The sequence below is a fragment of the Hemicordylus capensis genome, chromosome 7 (genome assembly GCF_027244095.1).
Source record: "Hemicordylus capensis ecotype Gifberg chromosome 7, rHemCap1.1.pri, whole genome shotgun sequence".
Taxonomy (NCBI): domain Eukaryota; kingdom Metazoa; phylum Chordata; class Lepidosauria; order Squamata; family Cordylidae; genus Hemicordylus; species Hemicordylus capensis.
Genome location: NC_069663.1, coordinates 38,431,635 through 38,457,428, shown reverse-complemented (window position 1 = coordinate 38,457,428; position 25,794 = coordinate 38,431,635). Strand labels below are relative to the sequence as shown.

General features: G+C 45.7%; 1 protein-coding gene across 1 annotated transcript in view; it reads right to left on the bottom strand.

The window, feature by feature from the left end:
* Positions 1–15,538: 15,538 nt before the first annotated feature.
* The window catches only part of IL22RA1 (interleukin 22 receptor subunit alpha 1), a 36,160-nt gene continuing 25,904 nt past the window's right edge, over positions 15,539–25,794 (bottom strand). Inside the window, exons 5-7 of the mRNA XM_053268194.1 lie at positions 25,173–25,308; positions 19,213–19,337; positions 15,539–17,798 (exon numbers count right to left, since the gene is read on the bottom strand). Coding sequence (XP_053124169.1) covers positions 16,770–17,798; positions 19,213–19,337; positions 25,173–25,308 — 1,290 coding nt within the window. The 3' untranslated portion in view covers positions 15,539–16,769. The remainder of the gene's footprint in view (positions 17,799–19,212; positions 19,338–25,172; positions 25,309–25,794) is intronic.

The following is a 25,794-nucleotide window of genomic DNA, read 5'->3' as shown; positions in this document are numbered from 1 at the left end:
CCCCGGCCTGATGGCATTAAGAATGACTGTCCCCACAAGAATGCGTCCAAGGGTAAACTGCCCACCCTGCAGCCTTAAATATAACATTATCTCATGTCATTTCAATGACAATGGAGAGAACCATCCAGGATTTATGATCAGCCAGCAGCATTCTGCACGGGCAAACGGAGTCAATTTTTCTAGGTCAGGAGTATGAGTGCCATTGTTAAATTGTCACAAGAAAAGAAAGCTGCTGTCAGAAGTTGTGGGCCTAGAATCCATCTGGGTCCACGTATGTTTTGCACAAGTGCCCATATGCAGATGCTGGATCGGTGCCTTTCTTGAGGCCAATGCACACAAACCTGGACTGGGAGTAACGTGGTCACATCTGTCAGAGGGAATTCCTGAACACAGCCTTCAGGGCAGGGTTTCTCAATGTGTGGGTCCCCAGATGTTATTGGACTTCAATTCCCATAATCCCCAGCCCCAGTGGCCTTTGGTTGGGAATTATGGGAGTTGAAATCCAATTACATCTGAGGACCCACACGCTGAGAATACCTGCTTCAGGGTGTGTGTGTGAGAGAGAGAGAGAGAGAGCGAGAGAGAGCAAATGTTTAAACCCTTCTTTTTAAACTGGATTGGAATGGTGGAGCTTGATGATTTATTTATTTTTTGCACATTTCCCATCATAGCAGTCTTTGCATGGCAGGGAGCGGAGAGGGTTTCACAACAGTAAACAACCCATACTCCTCCAGATGTTGCTGAACTACAGTTCCCATCATCCCCAGCCACAATGGATTATAGCTGTGGATGATGGGAGTTGTAGTTCAGCAACACCTGGAGGACCACCGTAGGCTTCACACCTAAGCCCACTTCCATCCTCACTAGCTCTAGAGATCATCCAGATGAGGGAAGGGGTTTACTGAGCCATAGAGAGAGAACCCACCTAGCCAGTCGGCAGTACTGAGCCAGAGAGAAGGTAAGAATAAGAGTGTTCAGACATTGCCTGGAGAGAAGCACTGGAAACACCAGTACGCTTTGTTAAAGGAATCTTCCAGCTTCAAATTCTTGGGAGTTATTTGCACATGGCTTCATGCTGCGGGGTAAATGTTGAGCGAAGCCACTTCGAATTACACTTGCGGCATTGAGGGAAGCAGCCCTTCCCCTCTGCTCTTGGGTTTTGCTTTGATGCAGATTCACATGGCATGCCTCTGTGTTGTCCTTGTAGCCAATGTGGCGGCAGGTGGGCGGGGGAGAGCTTTCTAAAGAGCTATATCTGCATTTCTTAAGAGAGTACCCCTCTTATCATGCGAATAATCATATGTCAGTGCCTCTCCCAATTTGCTCTGGCATTTTCAGAAAATGTCGCTTAAAACCTGCAATTTAACAACCAGGAAATACACCGAGATAAGCCAGAATTCTCAAGACAAAGCCCGACTTGTGTGTGAAGTGGGTCCAAGGATCTCAAAGGGACTACGGGGTAGGTTTGGTTGGTGTGTGGATGCACACACTCTCTTCCGGAGGAGATTTGGGGTAACAGCCCTGTCTGTAAAGCCCCCTGGAGATTTTGTGTCCAGGATGACACTTTCCCTACATCCTGGACAGGATGTCTTTTTCCTGGACTGTGTCCAGGTCAATACTGGACATGTGGTAACCCTAATGGGGACATTGTGCTTCTTCAGCCTCACTGAGCTATTTCAGAGGTATCATGCTGGGGATATTTGGAGAGCAACCAGGGCTGTCTTTTGAGAGCCCTGGCAGGGTGCAGGGCCTAGGGCAAGTCCGCCAGTGCAGAGCCGCCTTCCAGTTGATTTTAATGGGGATTAAAAGGGCAGGGCCCTGGTGGTCGCCCTGCTTGCCCTGCTGTAAGGACAGCCCTGAGAGCAACTCTCCAAATTCACAGAGCTGCCTGGAATCCCAGAGGTGTTGCCTCCTGTATCCTCAATGTCACTGCAAGTAGGTCTGGCCCATCCACTAGGCAGACCTAGGCACTCGTCTAGGGTGCCAGTATTTGAGGTGTGTGTGTGTGTGTGTGTGTTTTGCATAAACAGTACCAGAATATAGCACTGCCAATTATGCTCTCCCTCCCTCTTGTATCACACCCCTGAAGTACTGCATATTGGTGGAAGTATGTAAGATGTAATCCTCCCCCCCTGCTCCCCAATGTGGCCTGCGCATTCTGCACCCCCAGATACACAGCCTTCTTTCTTTATTGCACTTCCGCTCACAAGAAACCACTAGCCTCATAAGCTGGACTCCCTCTCTTGAATAGGAATTGCCTGCCTCAGCATTCATTTCCTGAAAATCCACTTTTTTGACAGTTTTGGGGGGCAATTTTGAACTCACAGTAAAGCCTTGCAGTAAAGCCTGCTGTCTGGAAATGCTCCAGGAGGGATGCTGTGCTGGGTTGGATGAGTGCAATCCCCAGACAAAAATACAGTACAAATGCAAAAACAATGAGTACTAACAATGTAAAGTTTTAACAGATTGATAGAATGATTTTTAGTATCTGTTTGGATGATCTCTATCTGGACTGAAGAAGGTCATGGAACGTGTTCTTAGCACTGCATGTATCATCTTTCATCTTTTCAGCACATTGGGACTCCATAATATTTGCATATTATATAGGAACAAAGGAAGCTGCCATATACTGAATCAGACCGTTGGTCCATCTAGCTCAGTATTGTCTACACAGACTGGCAGCAGCTTCTCCAAGGTTGCAACCAAAGAAAACGGAGATCACAAACCAATATGAAACTACCCAAAAAAAAGTGATCAAAAAGGACCAATCTAAACAGGAACTAAACTAATAAAAAATTTAAAAATATATATATATGAAGGTGGAACCAATATGAAAATATGTGTATTGTAAATCTCCTAACATCACTGTAGAATCCTGCTGAAAACCTTTCTATAAATCTTATACAGCTGATGAGTTGCTCTCAGGGCTGTCCTTACAGCAGGGCAAGCCGGGCGACCACCAGGGCCCTGCCCTTTTACATATACATGGACTCAAAACTTATGTTGCAATGTATTGACATTAAACTGCAAAGACTGAACAATTTCCAACACGAGTTCTTATTCCAATTCTCCCAAATAATATTATTACATAATAAACATAAAGAGCAAAAATAAGAGGAGGTTCAAAGAAACTAAAATCCATTGAGGAAGAACTGGTCTCACTATATCAAACCAAACCAAATGGTTTGGTTTGGTTTCCTCACTATATCATAGTCTCAGGCAGTCCATGCCGGGATTGAAGCTGAAAGTTGCTTATAAGTTATAAGTTTATTCGGTCATTGACCAGCAAACTGAAGCTGAAATTGAATCCAGGACAGCCTCAGTGATACTGATACTGATGATACTGATACAGCTCCTATGTTCCTAAGACCAGGGATTCCCAACGTTGGGTCCCCAGATGTTATTAGACTTCAACTCCCATAATCCCCAGTGGCCTTTGGTTGGGGTTTATGGGAGTTGGTCCAAGAACATCTGGGGGCCCAGCGTTGAGAATCCCTGCCTAAGACTATAATACGTTATGATTGTATTGTCTGACTTTTTGCTGTAAAGTTCCAGTTTGGTGGACGAGGGAGCGGAACAGGGGGTGGGAAATGCTTTTTTGGGGAGCACCCACTACCCCTTGGATCGTCCCTGAGAACATGTGGGGGATCAGAAACATGAAAGTCTCAACAAAGCAGGGATATAACTTATGATTCTATTGCCTGTCCTGCATCTTCAACAAGTATCAGATAGAAGAACAAATCCCTCTTTCACTATGGAGCCCTGCCAAAGGTCCTGTGTCTCAGGTTTCCTTTTAACAACACAAGCTGGAACGAACCAGCATCCAGTGGCATTTAAGTACTGGATGGGTGGCCTATATTAAAAGCTTGGAACGCAGCCCTGACAGGCTAGCGGGCACCCTTGCCGTTCCATGGAAAGAGGAAACCCAACAGGTGGTTGCTGGTGGATACTTCTGCAGCCGCTCCTGTCTAAGGCTTATATTGCATCAGCATAATGCACATGAAGTGCTTTGCTCACCCACAAATCACTATATAAATGCTAAGCCCCTGAAGAGACACCTGTCTTCTCAGCCTTTTAATTGAAATCAATTCTAAACTGCTTAATTGTTATTTTGTGAAATGGTTCTTAACTCTTTGGAGTCAATGAAATCACTCTGTTTTATATTTGCTTTTATTCTGTTTTATATTTGTTGTGTTTTAAATTTTAATGTGGCGATTCTCTTTATTGAGCAGGGGGAGAGTAACGGGCCCTCTCCACCCCCAGCACAGTAACTCCAGTGACTGTTGCTGGAGTCTCTCTTATATTTCTTTTTAGATTGTGAGCCCTTTGGGGACAGGGAGCCATTTTATTTATTATTTCTCTATGTAAACCGCTTTGGAAATCTTTGTTGAAAAGCGGTATATAAATGTTGTTGTTGTGAAAATGTGTACACTGCCTAGAGATACAAATATCAGGAGGTATATAAATATGATAGATAGATAGATAGATAGATAGATAGATAGATAGATAGATAGATAGATAGATAGATAAGCTATTCACACACGCAGGCAAAACTGGGCTAAGGAAGCCCAGCCTGGCTCTGCCTGCGCATGTGTACCGCCAGGATCGTGTCCAATCCCAGTAGCACCTTGGTGGCAAACCTGCCTCTGGATCCACCCTCTTAAAGTGGGTTAGGAGAGTGAGCCTGTTTATTTATCGTCTGCCAGCCCAGCTGGGGCGAGAATACTATGGGGCTTCCAGCCGGCTTCAGGGAGGGGGGATTCCCCATGCTTAATGGTACTGCTGGCGGGGGAACGTGGGGTGACACGCCCCAGCACCCGACCCTCAGAGCTACTGGCAGATGCCAGCAACAAGAAGTGCATCGTCTGCAGGGGAGGTACTGTAAGCATTTTGAGGCTCAATGTTCTGAGGATGCTACTACTATGGTTTCCTTGTGGTTTCTGGCACTCTTTAGAGCAGGGGTAGGCAACCAGTGTTCCCTGTAACAGGGATTTCCAGATGTTGTTGGCTACAGCTCCCAGGATCCCCAGCTGCAGTGGCTTTTCGTCGAGGGTTCTGGGAATTGTAGTCAACAATAGCTGGGGATCCCTGTTACAGGGAACACTGCAAGCAATCTTGCCTCTCCAGCTGTTGCTGAACTACAATACATTGTGGCTGGGGAGGATGGGAGTTGGAGTTCAACAACGAGAGAGCCAAGGTTGCCTATCCATGGCTAGTGGCTACCCTTTGAGAAGGAGAGCTGGTGCGGTGGGACCAAGCATGACTTCTCCCATTAGCTAAGCAGGGTCTGCCTTGGTTGCATATGAATGGGAGACCAGAAGTGTGAGCACTGTAAGATATCCCCCTCAGGGGATGGAGCCGCTCTGGGAAGAGCATCCAGGTTCCAAGTTCCACCCTGGCAGCATCTCCAAGATGGGGCTGAGAGAGCCCATGCAACCTTGCCTGCAACCTGCAAACTTGGAGAAGCCACTGCAACCTTGGCGAAGCCGCTGCCAGTCTGTGTAGACAATAGATGGACCAAGGGTCTGACTCAGTATATGGCAGCTTCCTATGTCCCCATGTACCCCTGCTATAGAACATCTCTAGTACCACTACACCCTATTGCTCATTTATCATTTCCTCTTCCCGGTGGTTGGCGGTTGTCCTCCCATGCATGGCCACCAGCCAGCCCCAACATCACACGGAGCACCCCAGGTACCAAATTTCTCCCCCCCCGCCGCCTGCTCTGCCCACTGCTCAATCTAAGAATGCCACCACTTGAGAAGGTGCCTCTTTGTCAACCACTCATGGTGACTGCAGTCTCGGGCTCCGCTGCCTCTGAAGACAGTTTGGGGACTTCAGTGAGTCCAGGATGCTGCCAGGAAAGCTGAAACAACAGGAAGTGGTGAAATGGATTTCCTGTTGCTCCAGCCTCCCCATCTTTCACTTCTGGGCAGGGTGAGGGTGGCTGGGAGTGGGAAAGAGAGGGTGACCATGGTGACACCCTGTTCGTAGCCCCTTTCACAGGGGCACTGCTGGCAAACTCCCTTCCCTGCGCAGTGTGCTTGCAAGTGTCGGATTGGGAGCTTCTGATCCAACCTTTGCAAGGCTCTGGAATGCCGGCTTGGTCCCATAATTTTCCAACTTGGATGTAACAGCCAGGGGCGTATCTAGGGTAGGGCAGGCAGGGCACGCGCCCCGGGTGCCACTTGAAGGGGGCGCCATTTTTTATAATGAATTTTTTTTTTCCAATGGCCACCAAAAACAAAATGGCCACCACGCATACTCAAATGGCCTCTGCAAGACCCTAGTATCTGGGAAAAGTCAAATTCTCCATTTATTTTTAAAACTTATGTAACAGTGATGCTACAATGCATAGTAGAGAATTAGACAGGCACTTCTGTTTAGTTTTCCAAGTACACCTCCACATAGTATTTGGGTAGTTCATGAGCCCCAGCATACTGAAATTTGTAGTTTCCCAGCATTTTTTGGTCTGGCTATGTCCACTGCTAAATAGTTTTTGAAATATTAAAAGATTAATGAGCTTGACTTGTATTTTTCAGCTGGTAAAGTTATCTGAAATATGGGTGTCAGATGTTTGGACAGCGGGGGCAATTTCAGTGCTTGCCCTAGGCGCTATTTTCCCTAGATACGCCTCTGGTAACAGCTCTGGATAAGAATGGAAAAAGAGTCCTAATTAACCTTCCTGAGAAGGAAGCCTACGGGCCTCAAGCATGGTCTTATCTACTACTACTACTTCTTCTGCTGCTGCTACTTCTACTACTACTACTACTACTACTAATAATAATAATAATAATTAATACAGAGAACGTCTTCTTCACTATGAGCCCCATCTTCCATTGAGATCATCCAGAGCGTTCCGTCTGCAGTTGCCACTGCTCGCCTGGTGACTACTCAGGGACAGGTCTTCTCTGTTGCTGCTCCAAAGCTTTGGAATGTGCTCCTTGATTAAATAAGAGCCTCCTCATTTCTGACAGCTTTTAAAAAGTGAAAGTCTTTAAAGACACATTTATCCATCCAAGCTTTTTAACTAGAATTGTGGTTTTAAATTGCTTTTCATGTTTTAATTTTTTTAAAAATTTGTTTTGTGTTGCTGTAAACCAACCAGAGATGTAAATTTGAGGTGGTGTACAAATAAACCCTAACCCAAACAATGAGAAAGAAGTGCACTAAAAGGAAGATAACTGATAATAAGAAATGCTCCATATCTAACAAGAAACAGCTGCACGATTCTCTAGCTGAAGTCAAACTAACTACAGCGTATACGCAAACAAAGCTAGATTCCTTTCTTATGAAGCAGACACCAGTACGTATGTTAAACGAGATAAATGAGATCAATCCAGGAAATAGAAATGTTAACAGATTTGAGGATTCCTTGAATTTGTCTATCTCTGGGATCTCAATTCCTTCATCACTTACGCCCCCCGCACAGACAAATCCACTGGCTGGGAATGGTACCACTGAAGTGGATACAATGCTAAAGAACCTGGCAACAGCTGACTCAGCCTCCGATCCCAATCTAAAATCCTTTATTTTAATGATTGAAACCTTGTTGTGCCTATTTCAGAGATTTTCTACAGTAAATGTGAAACTGGATAAGATTAATGAACAAGTAAATCAACTGAATAACATTACAAGGCAAATTAAACCCATTGCTACTGCTGAAGCATGTTCTCAGACAGTACTCACTGGTGCAGATACCACTTGCTGCTCCCCAATAGCTGATGATTTGTTTGCTAAACCTGGTGTAGGGTATATTTTCCAACCCTGCCAGAGTGAACTCATTATCATTCTGGATGGACATAATGCTTGTCGCTGGGATAAATTGCATAATATCAAAAAATCTTTGGCGCAGCTGCTGGGTTTTGAGGAGGAATCTGTGGACCTTAAGAAATTTGAGAGGCAGCATACAAGGAATCCCCTCGTGCTGAAGTTACTACTATCCTTTGAAAATGATCTAATTCCTGCATCCTTGGCAAGGATGAGGAAATTTCTGCATAAGTGGAGAATCTTCCCTAAAAGAGTATTTTCTAAACCCTCAATTGCGACTCCTTTGGACAAATATTTTGTTCAGGTTAAACAGCATAGGATGGGGAAATCTACTTCAAAATCTGTAGATAAGCAATCCCAAGTTTGTCCATCCTCTACATCTATAGCAACGGAGACAACAGGAGATCTTGAGTACCTAACAGGACCTTGGGATGTTTCCCAACTGATTACGCTATCCTTAATAGAATGCTCAACTGGAGACAGCAGGAACTTCAATAACTCTACTGTCCGCTGCCCCAAACGTACCTATGTACCTACTAGATCTAAAGATGCAGTCTGTTCTACGAGTTACGAAACAGTGAATAGGCTGAGCTCCCCTTTGAGAGAGGGAAGTACACAACTTACTCCCTATTCAGAACAACACAGCGGAACTCAATACCATCCTCATTCTGAAATCACCAACCCTAGGAACGATCCATCACAACCTGGTGATTATTTAACAACTACACCAAGGAAAATACAACCCCTTTGTGGCTGAGGATAAACTGGACATAACATCCTCAGCCACTAAACGAGCACCCATTAAAACACTGGATCCTGGTAAGTTTATTCCAGCGATACCACTATCATCTGACCCACATTTGGATGAGTTTTATGCATTGATTTCAACCAATAACTCAACCCAAATAGAAGCGCTGAGTGCAATTAACAGGAACTCAACTGGACAGCCTAATAGTCCCTTGGATAATGTTTCTATGGAATTACTATCTCCGCTTATAGAGCATTCATTTCAATTCAACTCTGTTCTACTTCAATCTCCATCCAAACTGGGTTTGAGGGACTGGCTCGCTGAAGGAGAAGAAACTTTGGTGGAACGAGACACTGTCGGGGACACTGCCAGGCAAAACTGACATCCTATTCCACACCTGGCTTGTCAATCCGCTACAATAATCGTCTGGAATATTCATGGTTGGGGCTCTAAACTTTTAGATTGTGACCTCCTGAACTTTCTCTCTAAGTTTGACATCATAATCTTACAGGAAACATGGTGGTTAGGTGAAATAAAGCTCAAAAACTATATTTCCTACACGAGGCCAGCTCTGGCTAGTAAGAAGGCTGGTAGACCATTGGGAGGCCTTGGTATACTTATTACCTCACGCTTTAATGTGCAGGTGGTGAAGGTATCTTGTCCTGGGGAGTGGGCTATGGCTATACTGGTCTCTGATCATAAAACCAGCTTTCTGTGTGTAAACTTATATGTCCCAACGCAGAGTTGCATCTCACAGACGGAGGCGCTCTGGGGAGAAATTGAACAATACATCTTTAAGCTCATAGATGAATACCCTAATGCACCTCTGATTATAGCTGGAGATTGCAACGCGAGACTGGGTCACAATGACGTCTCACTTTATGGAAGTTTTTCTTTGTGGCCCCCATTGGATGAGTTAGAACTTGGTTTATCTAATCGTGTTTCTCTAGACTCAACGTGCAATTTTGCGGGGCTATGTTTAGCCCGAATGGCTAACAAACTGGACTTATTAATTCTGAATGGCACTGCATCTGGGGATTGCCCAGGAAAATTTACCTTCCAACGGGGCACTAATCAATCTACTATTGATTATGTATTAGTTTCTAGAAATGTATTTGAAGCAATAGCCAGATTTAACATCATAGCTAGGCCAGAAAGTGACCATTATCCTTTAGTATTAAATTACACCTTCATGAAGCAAGATATGAGTTCTAGAGTTATGCCCTTTACACAACAGGCCACTGATGGGACTCCCAGAATCAAATGGAATTCCCAAATTAATCAAGTTTTCTCCGAATTGTTTCTCAAAGAACGGAGAATCACTTAAGGAAGGGCTGCTGGATGCACTGATTAAAAGAGACCAAAATGCCCATATTCTTGAAAAGTATGAGGTTCTCACAAGATCAATTAAATCTCTACTAACTAAAGATCATCACGCCAAACCTAAAAAGAAAACTGGCCATACCAAAAAGTGGTTTGACCAAGAATGCATAAGGACAAAAAAGCATCTTGTCATGCTCTCAAAATATGCTATTCTCTGCCCGTCTACACATACACATTTAGAACTATCTAAAAAGAAAAAGGAGTATAAAGCTCTTCTTAGAACTAAGAAATCGATTGCAACTCAAAAGGAATGGCTATCTTTGATAGAAGCAGCTAGGAAAAATGATTTAACAAATTTTTGGAGGCTGATTTCATTATCCCAAAATAAGGTAAACTCTGAACAGGCCTGTCCAATTGCCCCTGAATTATGGGAATCACATTTTCGGAAACTTTATAGCAACCACACATTTAAACCCCAGATTGACCTACATATAGATACTTTACCTTCCTGGCCTACGGTCTCCACCTATGAGGTGGAACAACTAATTATGCAGCTGAAGGGTGGAAAAGCACCCGGGAACGATTACATCCCTCCAGAACTATTAAAGGCTCATATAGACTGGTGGGCCCCAGCACTGGCTCTTTTGTTCACCGATATAACCAAACTGCACAATTCCCTCAGGAGTGGGGCTTAGCCATGGTGGTCCCGGTCTATAAAAGAGGCAATAGCGAGGATCCCTTTAACTACAGGCCAATTAGCCTTTTGAATATAATAAGTAAATTGTATGCCAAACATCTGTGTGTGAAACTTTGCTCTTGGATGGAGCAGGAGCATATAATCCATGATGAGCAAGCTGGTTTTAGACCGAATAGATCGGTTATGGACCATTGCTTAATTTTACAACAACTTGTGGACAAACAAGTTAGGGTCCATAAAGGACCACTGTTCGCCGCTTTCGTGGACCTTAAAATGGCCTTTGACTCAATTTCAAGGAGTCTACTATGGACTAAATTGGCTAGTACATCTAAGGCTTTTATTATTGCTTATCAAGCTCCATGAGAACTCCTCTTTAAGAGTACGTTTGGACACTGCCGGCAATTTCACCAATTCAATTCCAACAGAGAAAGGTGTGCGGCAAGGGTGTGTGTTGGCCCCTTATTTATTCAATCTGTACATTAACAATCTGATTAATCGGCTGCAAAATGTTGATATCCACGCACCTAAATTAGCCAACAAAAAGATCCCGATCCTGATGTATGTGGATGACGCGGTTATTTTATCTCAAAGCAGGGTCGGGCTCAAAAGAGCTTTAGATGTTCTAACATCTTATTGCCAAGAGGAACACTTGACGATCAATTATAATAAATCTAAAATTATGTGCTTTAAAAATAAACCAAGGATATTCACATGGACCTTGGATGGACACAAATTAGAACAGGTCAATCAAATAAAATATCTTGGGGTGGTTTTTCAACAAAATGCTGGGAAAGCGGCACATATGAGAATGGTAGCTGACTCAGCAAAACGCAGTGTGGTGGCAATTAACAGATTTTTCAGAACGCAGGGAGCAGGTTTCATTCCTGCGGCTTTAAAACTATATTCAGCAAAGGTTATCCCTCAGCTGTTGTACGGGAGCCAATTGGGACCTTATGCGAACTTTGTTATGCTTGAAAGAATTCAATCCGGTTTCCTGAGAGCTATCTTTGGGACTACAAGATGCACCACAAACGTAATAATGCGTATGGAGGCCGGCCTCATAAAGATCGAATCTCGTGCCTGGCTTTTAATTATTTACTTTTGGTTGAGAGTCCACCTACACCCGGTGGGCCTAATTCCTCAGTTTCTATCATTAAACCCACAACCACAGTGGTGCACTGTAGTTAGTAAAAAGCTTGCTGCTCTAGGAATAGACCCTGAACAACTGCTGGAGTTAGATTTGTCAAATGCGAAAAGAATAGTAAAACAGCGTTTGACAGATATTGAATTGCAAAATAACCGGGCCTCTTTGACAGAATTCTATAAAGGAGTAAGAACTAGATGGGATCTTTCACCAGCAAATTATTTGTCCCATATTACACTCAGCAAATTCCGGTGGGCATTTACAAGGGCAAGAACAAATTCTTTTCCCTCTGCATTATTAGCCGGGAGATACAGTGGTGTTCCCTTGGAAGAACGCTACTGTAGATGCGGCAGTGGGGAAATAGCATCTATTGAGCATATTCTATTATCCTGTAAATTACATAGGCAACCAAGGGAGCACTTAATTTTACCTCTGGTCTGTAAACAGACAGATCGATCTGCTGGACAACTTGTTAAATTCTTACTTTCTGATGAAAATGTTTTAAATTTTAACTCCGTAGCCAAATTTTGTTATATTGCTTTTAAGATGTATAATGAGAACCTATAGAGTTTTCTATAAATTGTTCTGCTGTTTGCATGCATGGATTGTTTGGTCTAGGACCGTAAATAAAACTTGACTTGACTTGACTTGAAAATAAATAAAATAAAATAAAATAAAATAAAATAAAATAAAATAAAATAGGGTTTTGTATTGCTGTGTCTTTTCCTGCACTTTGGCAGTTGAATTGCTATTTCATCTTGCCATGTCACAGGAAATTAAAGTTCTGTCTAAATAATACACAAGTGTCCCTATTCTTATCCTTGACATACTTTCCTATATTTTACCAATATTTCATGGTTTTGCTGAAATATGCATTTAGGTGCCATAGGTCATGTATCATCAGTGTTGGTTTGGGGAAAGCCTGGAGGTCCTGTCCTGAGTGGATGCAGAAGAGCAGATGCACCATCTCTGGATAGCCCTTCCTTCTTGTCACTGTCACCACCGGTGATTTGCTTGCCATCTTCCTCTGTGCTCTCTGGAATCATGGCATCTGTCAAGTTTTGTAATGCTTTCCTCACATTCAGCTGAATTTGGACCTGATTGTTTGGGCCAGATCCATTTTGCATTCCTAATTTAGCTGTGAAATTTGGAGTACGAACTTGACTTCAGGTTGTTAGGATTTCGGTATAATTCGAATCTTTCTGCAAGCTGAAAATGTCAAACTGTAAGCATAGTCACAAAAGAGAGAAGGAAAACAGTTGTTAGTAAACAGACATTTTTCCTCCAGGTTATAAATGGATGAAGTTAGTGGTGGTGCTAAGGTGATACAGTTTAGATTCCACTGGAATCTATTCATGGTTGGAACTGGATTCCACTGGAATCTATTTCTCTATTCTTCCTCCAAGTTATAAATGGATGAAGTTAGTGGGGGTGCTAAGGGGCTAAGGTTTAGATTCCACTGGATCTATTCATGGTTGGAACTCTATGTGTGATATAAAGCTTTTCTTGGAGCTTTCCCAGACAGGAGGCTTTACCACAGGTTTACGGTGAAGCTTTACTGCGAGTTACGAATTTGCCCCAAAAAACCAACACAAAAAGTGGATCTTTTTACCCCGGCCATAAATCGGGCTTAGCAATGAAAAACCCAAATCGTGTATGAAGTGCTCCCTGATAGCTTGCAGGGACTTCAACTTAAAGCTGGACAATATGTGAACTCACACCTGCCCTTCTGTGGGGAAGCAAAATAAAATTGCCATCTGGAAATGGTCTCTGAAAAATACACCAAGAATAGTCTGAAGAAAGAATTGGCTACAGAGGAAAGAATTGGCTACAGACAAGCTACAGAGGCCTAGAGCCCTTCCAAACGGCAATTGGAACCAGATTCAGTGTTGATTTCTATGGAAGATGTTGCTGCCCACATAAATGGCACATGTAGAAATCCTTAGCTTTCTGACACATTAAAAGTGGGGGGGGACCACTTTCCCCCGGGGTTGAGTGTGGGAGGATTGCTTTGTGTGCACTAGGTAGACCCATATATACATTTCCTGTGAGTTCCCATAGGAAGCATGGGTGGGGTGATTGCCCTTCTGAGAAGTGGGGAGGAGTTTTCCCCACCTTTGCGTGCACTTTTTCCCTCCTCTTCTTCTGATCACCTACCTTAGGGTGAGAGTAAGTGTGTGTGTGTGGGGGGAGGTATTTGTGTCTTGTTCCTTTCCCCATATAAGAGAGAGCTTGTGGTCTTGTGGTTGCAAGTATGACTTGTCCCCTTAGCTAAGCAGGGTCTGCCCTGGTTGCAAATGAATGGGAGACTAGAAGTGTGAGCACTGTAAGATATTCCCCACAGCGGATGGAACTGATCTGAGAAGAGCAGAAGGTTCCAAGTTCCCTCCCTGGCTTCTTCAAGATAGGGCTGATAGAGATTCCTGCCTGCAACCTTGGAGAAGCCACTGCTAGTCTGTGAAGACAATACTGAGCTAGATAGACCAGTGGTCTGACTCAGTATATGGCAGCTTCCTATGTTCCTATGTAAGGTAGAATGTTGTAGATGCAGCTCCTGATGGCATTGACTGTAAGCATCAGCAACTCTTTTGACCACTACGGGCACCGGGGTAGAGATAGGGAATCCCCTCTATGACTAAGGTAAAGTGTGCCGTCAAGTCAGTTTCGCCTCCTGGCACCCACAGAGCCCTGTGGTTGTCTTTGGTAGAATACAGGAGGGGTTGACCATTGTCATCTCCTACACAGGATGAGATGATGCCTTTCAGCATCTTCCAATATCGCTGCTGCCCAATATAGTACCAGCGGGGATTTGAACCGGCAACCTTCTGCTTGTTAGTCAAGCATTTCCCCGCTGTGCCACTTAAGGTGACCCTCTATGACTAGGCTTTCTCTATTCTACTTCCCCTTTATTGGACTGATACTACTCTCAGGTTTCACTCTCTTGCCTGAGTTACAGACTTCTTCTTCCTCCTTCCCCCTTCCTGATGTAGCAAGAAGCGAGGCATGCAGGCCGTTCCAATCTCCCTGATGCATTTGCTAAATAAACTACTTAGAACGTTAACTCCATGTCTCCAGAGTTAATTAGCAGTGCTCTACTTACTTACTTACTACTTAATATGGATATTTATATACTGCTCTTCAACCAAAGTTCTCTAAGCAGTTTACATAGAAAAATTAATTAATGGAAGAATAAGATGGCTCCCTGTCCCCAAAGGGCCCACAATCTAAAGAAGAAACCTAAGGTAGACACCAGCAACAGCCACTGGAGGGATGCTGTGCTGGGGATGGGTAGGGCCATACTTATGTGTACACTGTCTGCTACTGGTAGGATAGAGAAATGATCTCCCCTTCAAATATCTCTAACAAAGAAGAGGCAAGCACTAGGACTCTGGGGAAATCTCTTCTTTCAACGCCCCTGCCTTCCTCCCTTCTTTGTTCCAATCAGCTTGTGCTACTTATCATATCAGGGATAGCTGATGCTTCAGCTCTCTCTGTGTGTGAGTGTGTGTGTGTGTGTGTGTGTGAGAGAGAGAGAGAGAGAATCCACTCCCAACTCCCCAGTCTTACCATATGCAAAGGATATTTGCAAAACCCACAGAGATCTATCTGTGCTGATACCATGGGAAGGGGATGTGAACGCCTATCCTCTCATCTTTTTCCATTCGGCAGAAATATGCTCCACTCTGTTCTTTTTCTTGCCCTGCTTTGTGGAGTGCTTCATGGCTTCAGCGGTCATTTTTTAAGCACCGAAGCACTTCGCAAAGCAGGGGAAGTGGAAACAAGGATGGAGCAGAGCACGTTTCTGCTGACCAGAAAAAGAGGAAGGCAGGCTCAAGGAAGACACTGCAGTCAAACAAAAGTAAGAATGATAAAGCATTTATTCTTACAAGTTAAAATTAGATAATTCTTGTAACTAACAATGTCAACAATTAAAAAAATCTATGCCAGGAGTATCAGACTGCAGTCCTTCAGCTGTTGTTGGCCTACAACTCCCAGCATCCCTGGTTCCTGGCCACTGTGACTGGGGATGATGGGAGTTGTAGGCCAACAACAGTTGGAGGGCCGCAGTTTGACACCCCTGAACGATGCTTTTCCCCCACAATGTGCATGCAATACTGGTGGCAACAGCGGGCAGCCATGGTGGGCAGAGAGCAAAGGACGGTGGTGCCCTGCTGCACAGAGGAGGAGGATTGCACCCGGGTTTTTTAATGTGGAAGACTGAGGTGTCTGCAGGAACCTGTGCAAGAAGCAATATGAAACAGTAGGAAGGCCTTGAGTATTTGCACAGCCCGACGTCACTTTGGATAAAATTAAGTGCGCAAAGCACTGATCCAACCTGCAGCCCCATTTAGAAAGGCTCAGTAGTGGTTTGTCCTAATGCTTGTCCTAATTGTCTAACACATGCGTGGTGTTATAACCAGCGAAAACCTTGAGCAAGCAGACTAATATTGTTCCAAAAAGTCAGCTTGAGCAAACACAGAGGTTTTACTTTTGTAACTAGAGCTTAAAGCGTTTGCTTCCTGCAGCTAGGCAAGCCAGCTCGATTTGCATTTCTAAAGAGCTAGATCTGCGTTCCTAAAGAGTGTATCCCTCTTAGCATGTTAATGATTCTACCTCAGTGCCTCTCTCTATTTGCTCTGGCGTTTTTCAGAAAAACTCGCTTACAACCAGCATTTTAACAACCCGGAAATACATCAAGATGAGCTAGAATTCGGAAGACAAAGCCCGATTTGGAGGGGCACCAAAGCAGGCAGCTTGGGTTGCTTCTCTCCCATGTCCTGTCCCTCCCACAAGACTCTCCATCATTAATTTACAGAGCAGTACTGGAGACCGCTGGAAAGCATTTCCCACACTGTTGCCACTAAATGTAAATCAGCGATATGTGTCTCAACTTTGTGTTTTTTTTTCCTGATCCCCCCCCCTTTTAATGAGTAGGGGCATTATTCCCCTTAAATAACGGGCAGAATTTAACAGGTACATTTCACATAAGAGGGATTACGATAGGAAAAGCTGCTCCCTGTTTGGGAGGAAGAACTGTCCACGCTCCACATATTACAACCAGACGCATCCCGTTGCTGGATGCATGGCTAATAAACGGCCGCATTCTCATTCTCCGGTCCATGGTCCCATTGTAACTTCAATTCTAAGTCTTTGAACAGGCCCGTGAGGAGACCATTGTCCTGAGCGCAGTTCAAGGTGTCTGGGGTTCCACCATAGGTTTGGGGCTCGCTTTTCACCCCCTCGCTCGTTCGGGGTTGGGGAACGAGGGGTTGAAAACAATACGTCGTTTGGAGCCCCGGCGGTTGCCATGGTGTGTCAGTCCAGGCTAACGGACCCCAGCCCAACCACTGCCCTGTGCGGTGATCGTGAGAATGGCTGCTGCCTGCCTGTGCACACGAGGACAGATGGTCACCCTCTGAGACGACGCTTGGGCCGACTTCCAGGGTAGACGGCAACAGTTCCTCAGGCTGCTTCCTGTAGTTTCCTGTCCTTTCAGCTAACGTGGCTGGGGGTACCCGCTCTTCCAGGAGAGGAGGAAACTGCTGTGGCATACCCTCTTGGAGGTCTTCTTGATGTAACAGCTGCTGAGTGTGCTCAGCATTTCCCAGCACCAATGCCCGCTCTTTTGGGGACTGGTTTCCCCACGACCCTCTATCAGTCTGCATTGGTTTCTGGGCATTATACTGTCCGTTGCCTAAATTGCTCTCAATGAGAGAACCAGACCTCGCCACTGGGTCTGGCGGAGAGTTTCTCTTCTTCGTGCTCCTAGTGCCTTCGACGCATATTCCATATGTCAAAGTCAAGGGATTGTCATCTAGCGTGTTGCCTGGTGCATTGCTCTTGACGGCTTGTGGAGCATAACCTGTAGGAGGAGCACCTTCCTGGGCTACGGGAAGAGCGATGGTCTGGAAGGATGGCACTCTCTCCTGTTGCTGGTAGCCCGTTTCGGGCAGATGAGTTAATTTCAGGTGTGCCAGAACTCCTTGGAGATGCTGGTTCTTCTGTGCTGGCTGCATCTCGGAAACGATCTGGAGAGGCTTGGATAGATCCGGAGGGGTCAGAATATGCTCCACAGTCAGGGTGAGAGACTGGAAGCCTGGGATATCCTTGAAGTTCTATCAGGGTAGAATAATCAAAATTAGATCTTGATCACAAACATAGGTAGCGAGACAGCGGGTATAACATAGAGCAGGAGTTCCCAACCAACGGTACTCCTCCAGATGTTGCTGAACTACAACTCCCATCATCCCTGGCTACAATTCATTGTGGCTAGGGATGATGGTAGTTCAGCACTATCTACAACTCCCATCATCCACGGCTGCCATTAGGTTGGCTGGGGATGATGGGAGTTGTAGTCCAGCAATATCTGGAGGACCATTGGTCGGGAACCCTGACCCAGAGGGTAAGAGACTGAGTGGTGAAAAAGGAAGTTCCTGATTCAAATCTCAAATCTGCCATGAATATCTGAAGTGGCCTTAAGCAAGCCACTCACTCTCTGCCTCACACCATCTGCATGGGGAGGGGAGAACTCTTGTACTGTGCCAGGCCTGAGTGCCAACTTTGCCCCTTGGCACATGAGGAGAACTTCGGGGGGACAGGAAAACTTTTGCCTCACTTTGCAGTGAGCTTTGGTGACGCTAGGAGAAGCTTCTGACTGATTCCACCCCTTTCCTAGATCCTTTGCATATGCCGGAGGACTCTGGGGAGAAAAGGAGTCAGTGCAGGGGCGTAGAGACAATTGAGCAAGTGGGAACAATTGTCCTCAGGCCCCAAAAGTCTGGGGCATCCCCAAGGCTCTCCCTTGCCCTTGGCTAGGGTGCCACCTTGCCCCTTCCCTCAGCCAACCAGCAAGCAAAGTGCTCACCAGCTGCGAGAGAGAGGCACGTCTCTCTCCTCTCCAGCCAGCGATGGTTGGCAGAGAACGGGGCTGCCACAGGCCTGGCAGAGTTTCATTCCCCCTCTCAGCAATTGGTAGAATTGCAGAAAAGGAACCCCATCCCAGGGAAAGGAGTTCCGTTTCAGTGAGCCCACCGACCGCTTACAGGGGAAATGAAACTCTGCCAGGGCTGCAACAGCCCCGTTCTCTGAACTTGCATCTGACATCAGATGCAGGGGTGTGGCTTGGAGGGCACACTTTGCACACACGAAAGAACACCCAGGGGGGTGGGGGGGCACCACAGGTAAGACTTTGTCCCTTGCACCCCCCTGCAAAGCTCCCTATGCGCCTTAGTCAATGGTCACCATAAATAAGACAGGCTTCTAAGCCAAGCCCAAAATACACAGACTTCTGTTTACTAAGCATCTGGGATCATCCAGGTTTCTCTGGAGTAGCTACCCCAGAAGATGTTGCTTTATGCATAGGAACTTTCAAAAAAGAGATTAAATGATCTCCTCCTCCATCCAACCAGCAATACAACTTTAGCCCATATACACGGAAAGATATAGGTGCCAGCATTCTGTTCGCCCTTTAGGTGCTCAGCAATGTCTTGCATCTCAAAGACTTTCCATTTTGATTGAAAAGGTACTTACCAAAGATGCTGGTTGCTTTACGGCATGTCGTTTGACGTACTTGTAAATCAAGTAATATGTTGTAGCAAAGATCAGTACTGTTATAAATACAGCTATTCCAAACAAATACGGCAGCCAGGTGTTGTCTGTGAAGAAGAAAGGGAACACTGAAGTTAGCATCAAGATAGACAGAAGAGTTGGAAAAGGTATCCTGGATTGCCCAGGCCTTCTGCTCAGAATACCTAGGGCTCGACAGAGATCTGAAAAAGAACCATCTCCTCTCTACTTGAACCGAAAGGAAATGAGGAATTTTGATTCTTTTGAACAAGGAAAATATGGGTGACATGAGGACACTCAGGGGTGGTGGTGTCAATATGTCTTTCTGAGCATAGGAACATAGGAAGCTGCCTTATACTGAGTCAGACCATTGGTCCATCTAGCTCAGTATTGTCAACACAGACAGGCAGCGGCTTCTCCAAGGATGCAAACAGGAGTCTCTCTCAGCCTTATCTTGGAGATCCCAGGAGGCTTTACAGACAAGGTTTCTACCCCGAATCTCCTTCGGGAGAGAGTGTGTGTGTTCACACACCAGCCAAACATACTCCAAAGTCCATACAAAATCCTTGGACCCACTCCACACACAAGTCGGGCTTTGTGATGTGAATTCTAGCTTATCTCAAGGTATTTCCGGATTTTAAAAACGCTGGTTTTAAGCTACTTTGTTTGAAAACGCCAGAGCAAACAGGGAGAGGCACTGATGTAGAATCATTAGCATGATAAGAGGCATGGTCTCTTCAGAAATGCAGATCTATCTCGCCAGGGAACTCTCCCCCCCCCCACCCCGCCCATTGGCTAGGAAGGAAAACACTTATGCCTGCAATGTGTACTTACAAAAACAAAACCCAAGAGCAGAGGGGAGGGGCTGCTTCCCTCAGTGTCATGAGTGTTCTTCAAAGTGGTTTTGCACAACATTTACCCCGAAGCCTGAAGCCAAGTGTGAATAACCTCCAGGGAAGCTTTGGCATGCAAGCACACAGATGCTCTTTCAGAGTGGCCTCATCCCCTAAGGGGAATACCTTACAGTGCTCACATGTCGTCACCCATTCAAATGCAAACCAGGGTGGACCCTGCTTAGCAAAGGGGCCAATTCATGCTTGCTACAGCAAGACCAGCTCTCCTCCTTGGACTTGGAGCATTGGGTCTCTCTTAGAGTCAGATCACCCAGTGTTGGGACTATGGGCAGGCTGTGCTTTCGCTGCAATAGTGCCCCAAGCTAAGCACTTGCCTATAGGAATGGATCACAACCATTCAGTCATATGGCGGGGAAACAAAGGTGTGTGTATTCAGGGACACTTGGTATCGGACCTCAACTGCCACCTGCTCCTGGTGTCTCCAGTTTCTCGAGATGAGACGGACAAGTTTTCCCCACCAGTCTTGATGACTATGGTCCATTGCCTAAGGACTGACCCCACTGAGAACCAGCTAATTCCTAAGCATCTCTTTGTCACACACTAGCATGACCGGGAAACAGAAACCAGGGCAGGGATACAGGGATATGTCTGTGCCTGGCTGCCCTGAAAATCCCCTTTGCAATGAGCACATAGGTCCATCTCACCACCTGCCAGTTCCAGTTTCCCAAGTCAGATTTTTCAGGTGAGATATTGCCTAGGTATGACGCATGATTTGATAAGCAGTTAGGCCCTTAGCATACATCCTGATAGTTGAAGTATCCCAGTGTGTTTGCATTTGTAGTTTGGAGCTTCACATCCCATCTCTCACTTAGGTGGTTTGAGGTAAAATGGCAAGTGGAAAAACAACCTCCCTGGTTCTGCAGGTTTTCCTGCTTGAATGACAAAAATCCAGCTGTGTGGGGTAGCTATTGGCTATCACCTGTAACATCAACAACCCACCACACTTTTTCCTTGAGCAGTTCTGCATGATTTTTAAAAAGTGCGTGGGGTTTATTTTGTCATTAAGGTAAAGGATACATGTTGTAGGAATTAAAATGAAGGAGGCATGACCTAATCCACTCTAATCTACTGAGGCATGGCCACAGGGGTGTAGCTAGGGGAGAGCAGGCCTGTGTTCACCTCTCTCCCCTGCGGCCCCTAAGGGTGAGGGAGATAATGAAGAAAATAAGGAGAGGGTGGAGCTGAGGGGCCCTCAGGAGCTGGGTGAGGCGGGGTTCTTTGAACCCATCCACTCAATTATAGCTACACCCCTGCATGGCCACCACTCCAGCAGAGGAACAGTGAGATTAATTGCTAGGTCCTCCAGAACTGCTTGCGCTCTGGACCCAAAGGAAAAATGGTCAGGAATGTCGTTAAGTTTCACCTCCACCTCCAGCCTCAGAGGGAAGATGTCGCTGAATACCAATTCCAGGGAAGCAAAGGTAGGAAAGAGGGCATGCCCTCACCTCTTGACTGCTCAGGGGCATCTGGTGCGGGGCCACTGTGGGAAACAAGATGCTGGACTAGATAGGCTTTGGGCCTGATCCATAAGAACATAAGAACAGCTCTGCAGGATCAGGCCCAAGGCCTATCTAATCCAGTGTCCTGTTTCCCACAGTGGCCCACCAGATGCTTCTGAGAAGCCCCCAGGCAAGAGCTGAGGGCATGCCCTCTCTCCTGCTGTTGCTCCCTGCAACTGGTATTGAGAGGCATCCTGCCTCTGAGGCTGGAGATGGCCCACAGCCACCAGACTAGTAGCCGTTGATAGGCCTGTCCTCCATGAATTTTTCCAAACCCCTCTTAGAGCCATCCAGGTTGTTGGCTGCCACCACATCTTGTGGCAGAGAATTCCACAAGGGATCCATCTAGTAGGGCTGTTCTTATGTGCTTAAATTACAAACACACCGTTTATTTTTCTCACCAAAGATCTCAGCAACAGAAGACTTTAGAGCAGATGCGATTGCTTTTCGAGCTAGCCGAAGGTGACCAGGACTCAGAAAGGTATGCAGGCCTCCTCTGGAAAACTGGCAACCATTTCCTAAACTTTGCTTCTGCTCTTATACCCCCTTTCCCTCATCGGACCCCTACCCAAATATGACACAAATTGTTTATACATTTGATAATTGGTTCTGGTCCAGGTTCCTCTTTCTACACATACCCCTATCTGGCCATCCATTGGTCCATGAGCTCAGTTCGTGTTTTGCATCGTGGTCCTTCCAAATATGTCTTGTTTTCCTTTATGTCAGCGTGTGACACCGGAACGTTTCTGTTTTTCTGTGTCTATGTGGATATCTGCTCCCCCCCACCCCCGTCTTGAAGTACTGTGTTGTAAGGCCTACACTTCCCAGGCAAGTGTTGAAACATCTATGCCAGGAACAGTCTGTGACAACAGTGACAGTGACCTGACTGACAAAGCCACAAATAAATTGTGGCTGGGGATGATGGGAGTTGTAGTTCAACAGCTGGGGGCTTTCCCAGATGGCAGGCTTAATCATGGGATGATGCAACTAATCTTTAGTCACATAGAAGCCGCACAGATGTTGCAGCCTGAAGCTGAAATAATAACAAATAGCTGGGCTGGGTGCAGAGCATCTGTACCTCTAGTACACCGTCGTCACTTTTGTGGTCCTACCCCCCCACCCGGCCCGTCTTCTTCCCCTCCTGCCCTCTTGCCAGGTTTGCCCACCCCTAACCCAGAAACAGGCCTTCTGTCTCTTGAAAGTATAAATTCTTAGGCCAAGGCAAGCTAATTTCTTATCAACACTATGGATTGTCTACCCTTATCCTACAGAGCCCTTACCCTTTCCCTTACTCTACAGGGCACATCCATAAACATGTCTCTGTGCCTCTTTAAACAAAGATAAAACAAACAGCCAATCTGACTCATGACTCATGAAGTGATTCATCATTCCACTTCCTACTGTGTCGTATTTTTATGCGAGCTGTGACATGCAATTCACACCCTGGGTAAAGAACCTGGGACATCACTGCTCTTTAGATAGCATCAGGCTGCATTACTTTCTCTCTCTGAAGGATCTCTAAATGTACTGCGAGGACGTTGGTCTTGGGAGGGCTGGCTTTGTGGCAGCAAACATGAATGGTCCCCTTTGCTAAGCAGAGTCCACCCTAGGATGCCTCTGAGTACCAGTTGCAGGGGAGTAAGAGCAGGAGGGAGAGCATGCCCTCAACTCCTGCCCATGGCTTCCGGCAGCATCTGGTGGGCCACTGTGCGAAACAGGATGCTGGACTGGATGGGCCTAGGGCCTGATCCAGCAGGGCTGTTCTCATGTTCTTATGTTCTCAGTTTGCATTTGGACGGGAGACTGCATGTGTGAGGAATGAAAGGGGCCGCTCAGGGAAGAACACCTGCATGCCTACTCCTACTCCTTTGCTGATGGAGATACACTGGCTACCAATAGGTTTCCAGACAAAATACAAAGTGCTTGTTATAAAGCCCTAAATGGTTTAGGCTCTGGGTATTTAAGAGAGCATCTTCTTTACTATGAGTTCCACCGCCCATTGAGGTCATCTGAGGAGGTCCATCTCCAGTTGCCGCCAACCCGTTTGGTGGCTACACAGAGACAGGCCTTCTCGGTCGCTGCCCCGAGATTGTGGAATGTGCTCCCTCCTGAGATACGATCCTCCCCATCTCTGGCAATTATTAAAAAACACCTGAAAACCCATCTTTTTAACCAAGCTTTCTCAGCCTTTTAAAATGTGTTGATTTTAATTTTGTGATTGATTTTAAATTGTTGAATTGTTTTAACTTTTTATATGTGTTTTAATTGTTTTATGTTAATCGCCCAGAGACAAAAGAGACAAAAGTTTGGGCGATAGATAGACAGACAGACAGATAGATAGATAGATAGATAGATAGATAGATAGATAGATAGATAGATAGATAGATAATGCCTGCATGCAGGAGGTCCTAGGGCCCCTCCCTGGCATCTCCAGGGCATTTTTCACACAGGACTTTTATCACACAGGCATCTCCTCCAGAATGGAAGGTGTGCATTCACATATTGGCCAGATTTGCCACGAAGTCCCTGTAAGCTATCAGGGAGCACTTCACACACAATTCGGGTTTTTCATTGCGCGTTAGAATGTAGCCCAATTTATATCCGGGGTTAAAAATCCACTTTTTGCATCGGGCACGAGCGGGCAGGGAGCCCCAGGAGGCCGGATCGGCCACCCACATGATGGTCGGCTCTGAGACAGAGCCGGCAGGGGGTGGGGGGAGGGGGGCTGCATGGCCCCCGCAAGCCCCAGTATGCCCTATACGAGTGCGCAGGGCATACTGGGGAGACCTCCGAGCCGGGAGGCTGCTTTTAATCCTCCCGGCCAGGGGTCTACTCGTGAGTAGGTGCGGCACGAAGGCAAACCTGCTTTTTACAAGGGGTTCTTGAGCGTGTTTGTCGCTCCAGAACCACTGGGCTCAGCTGCGAGCCCAGTGGTTCTGACGGTCAACAAAAATCAGGCTAGCCTCTGCTAGCCCGATTTTTGTTGATCGTGAGAAGCGCCCCGTTGAGTCCATGCCCATAGTCTGGAAATGCAAGTGGCACTGTGAATGCTAGGATTGAGCCAGGAAGGACTAGGAAGGGGGAGGGGTGACTCTAGCCAGTAGACAGAGGTAACAAACCGTCAGATACTAGATCATGTGTGGTGCGATTCTCAGCTTTAGCACTTAACCTCTGGTACTCCTACCCCGTAGTCTGGCGTTATGTATGAATTGTGCCTTAATCTCTCCTCTGACTCCTGCAATATTCCACATTGCCATTTTTTTGCACAGTTTGGAATATTGCATATATATAACTTTTAAAAGACTGTTATTTCACACACCGAAGGGCCAATCGTCATGAGAATGGAAAGGATATTTGCCATCTGAACAGGTCACAATTGTGATCGTAGTCAAGCTGCTATATATCACCATTGGGAAAACCTCTAATTCGGGGGAAAGTAAACACAGAAACAGTGGTAGTTACGATTATTCTTAACTAAGATTATTATAAAATTCCACAATGAGAGCCTCACCTGGTAACGTTCTCACCCGAAACATATATGGCTGGCTTTTTTTATCTAAATACTGAATGTATATTGTCCCATTATAGTTGGTGTTGGACTCCAAGTTAGAAATTTCAAATTCTTTGTTGTTCTCGGTCTTTACCCACTATAGGGGGAGGGGGCGGGGGAGAGGGAGAGATTGAGATAGAAGAGATTTGTATTTTAGAAAGGCAAAGTAATATTGTGTTAAAAACAATATCTGTTTCTGAAGTTCAACTAATAACCTTCCCCATCAGTCTTGATGGTTGCAGTCCATTGATTATGTTCCTAAGAACTTAATGGATGCCTTTGAAAATCAGCCCATTCCTAACTTCCATTTCTTTGTCACACTCTAGTGTGTCAGGAAACAGGTATAAAAATGTAATGATAAACAGAAAAATAAATAATCTTCCAAAGTGCTTTGAGATGGAGAGTTTTCAAGTGACTGATGCATATGATTAGCCTACGGTGAGGGCTTCTTTAAGTGCATCTGTACTTCACATGTGCTGCCTGATCCTCTCCATGTTTACTCTGAAACGATTCCCACTGAGTTTACTGGGATTACACAGACACTGTGCAGTTTTGCAGACAAAAGTCCACCATTCTCACCCTC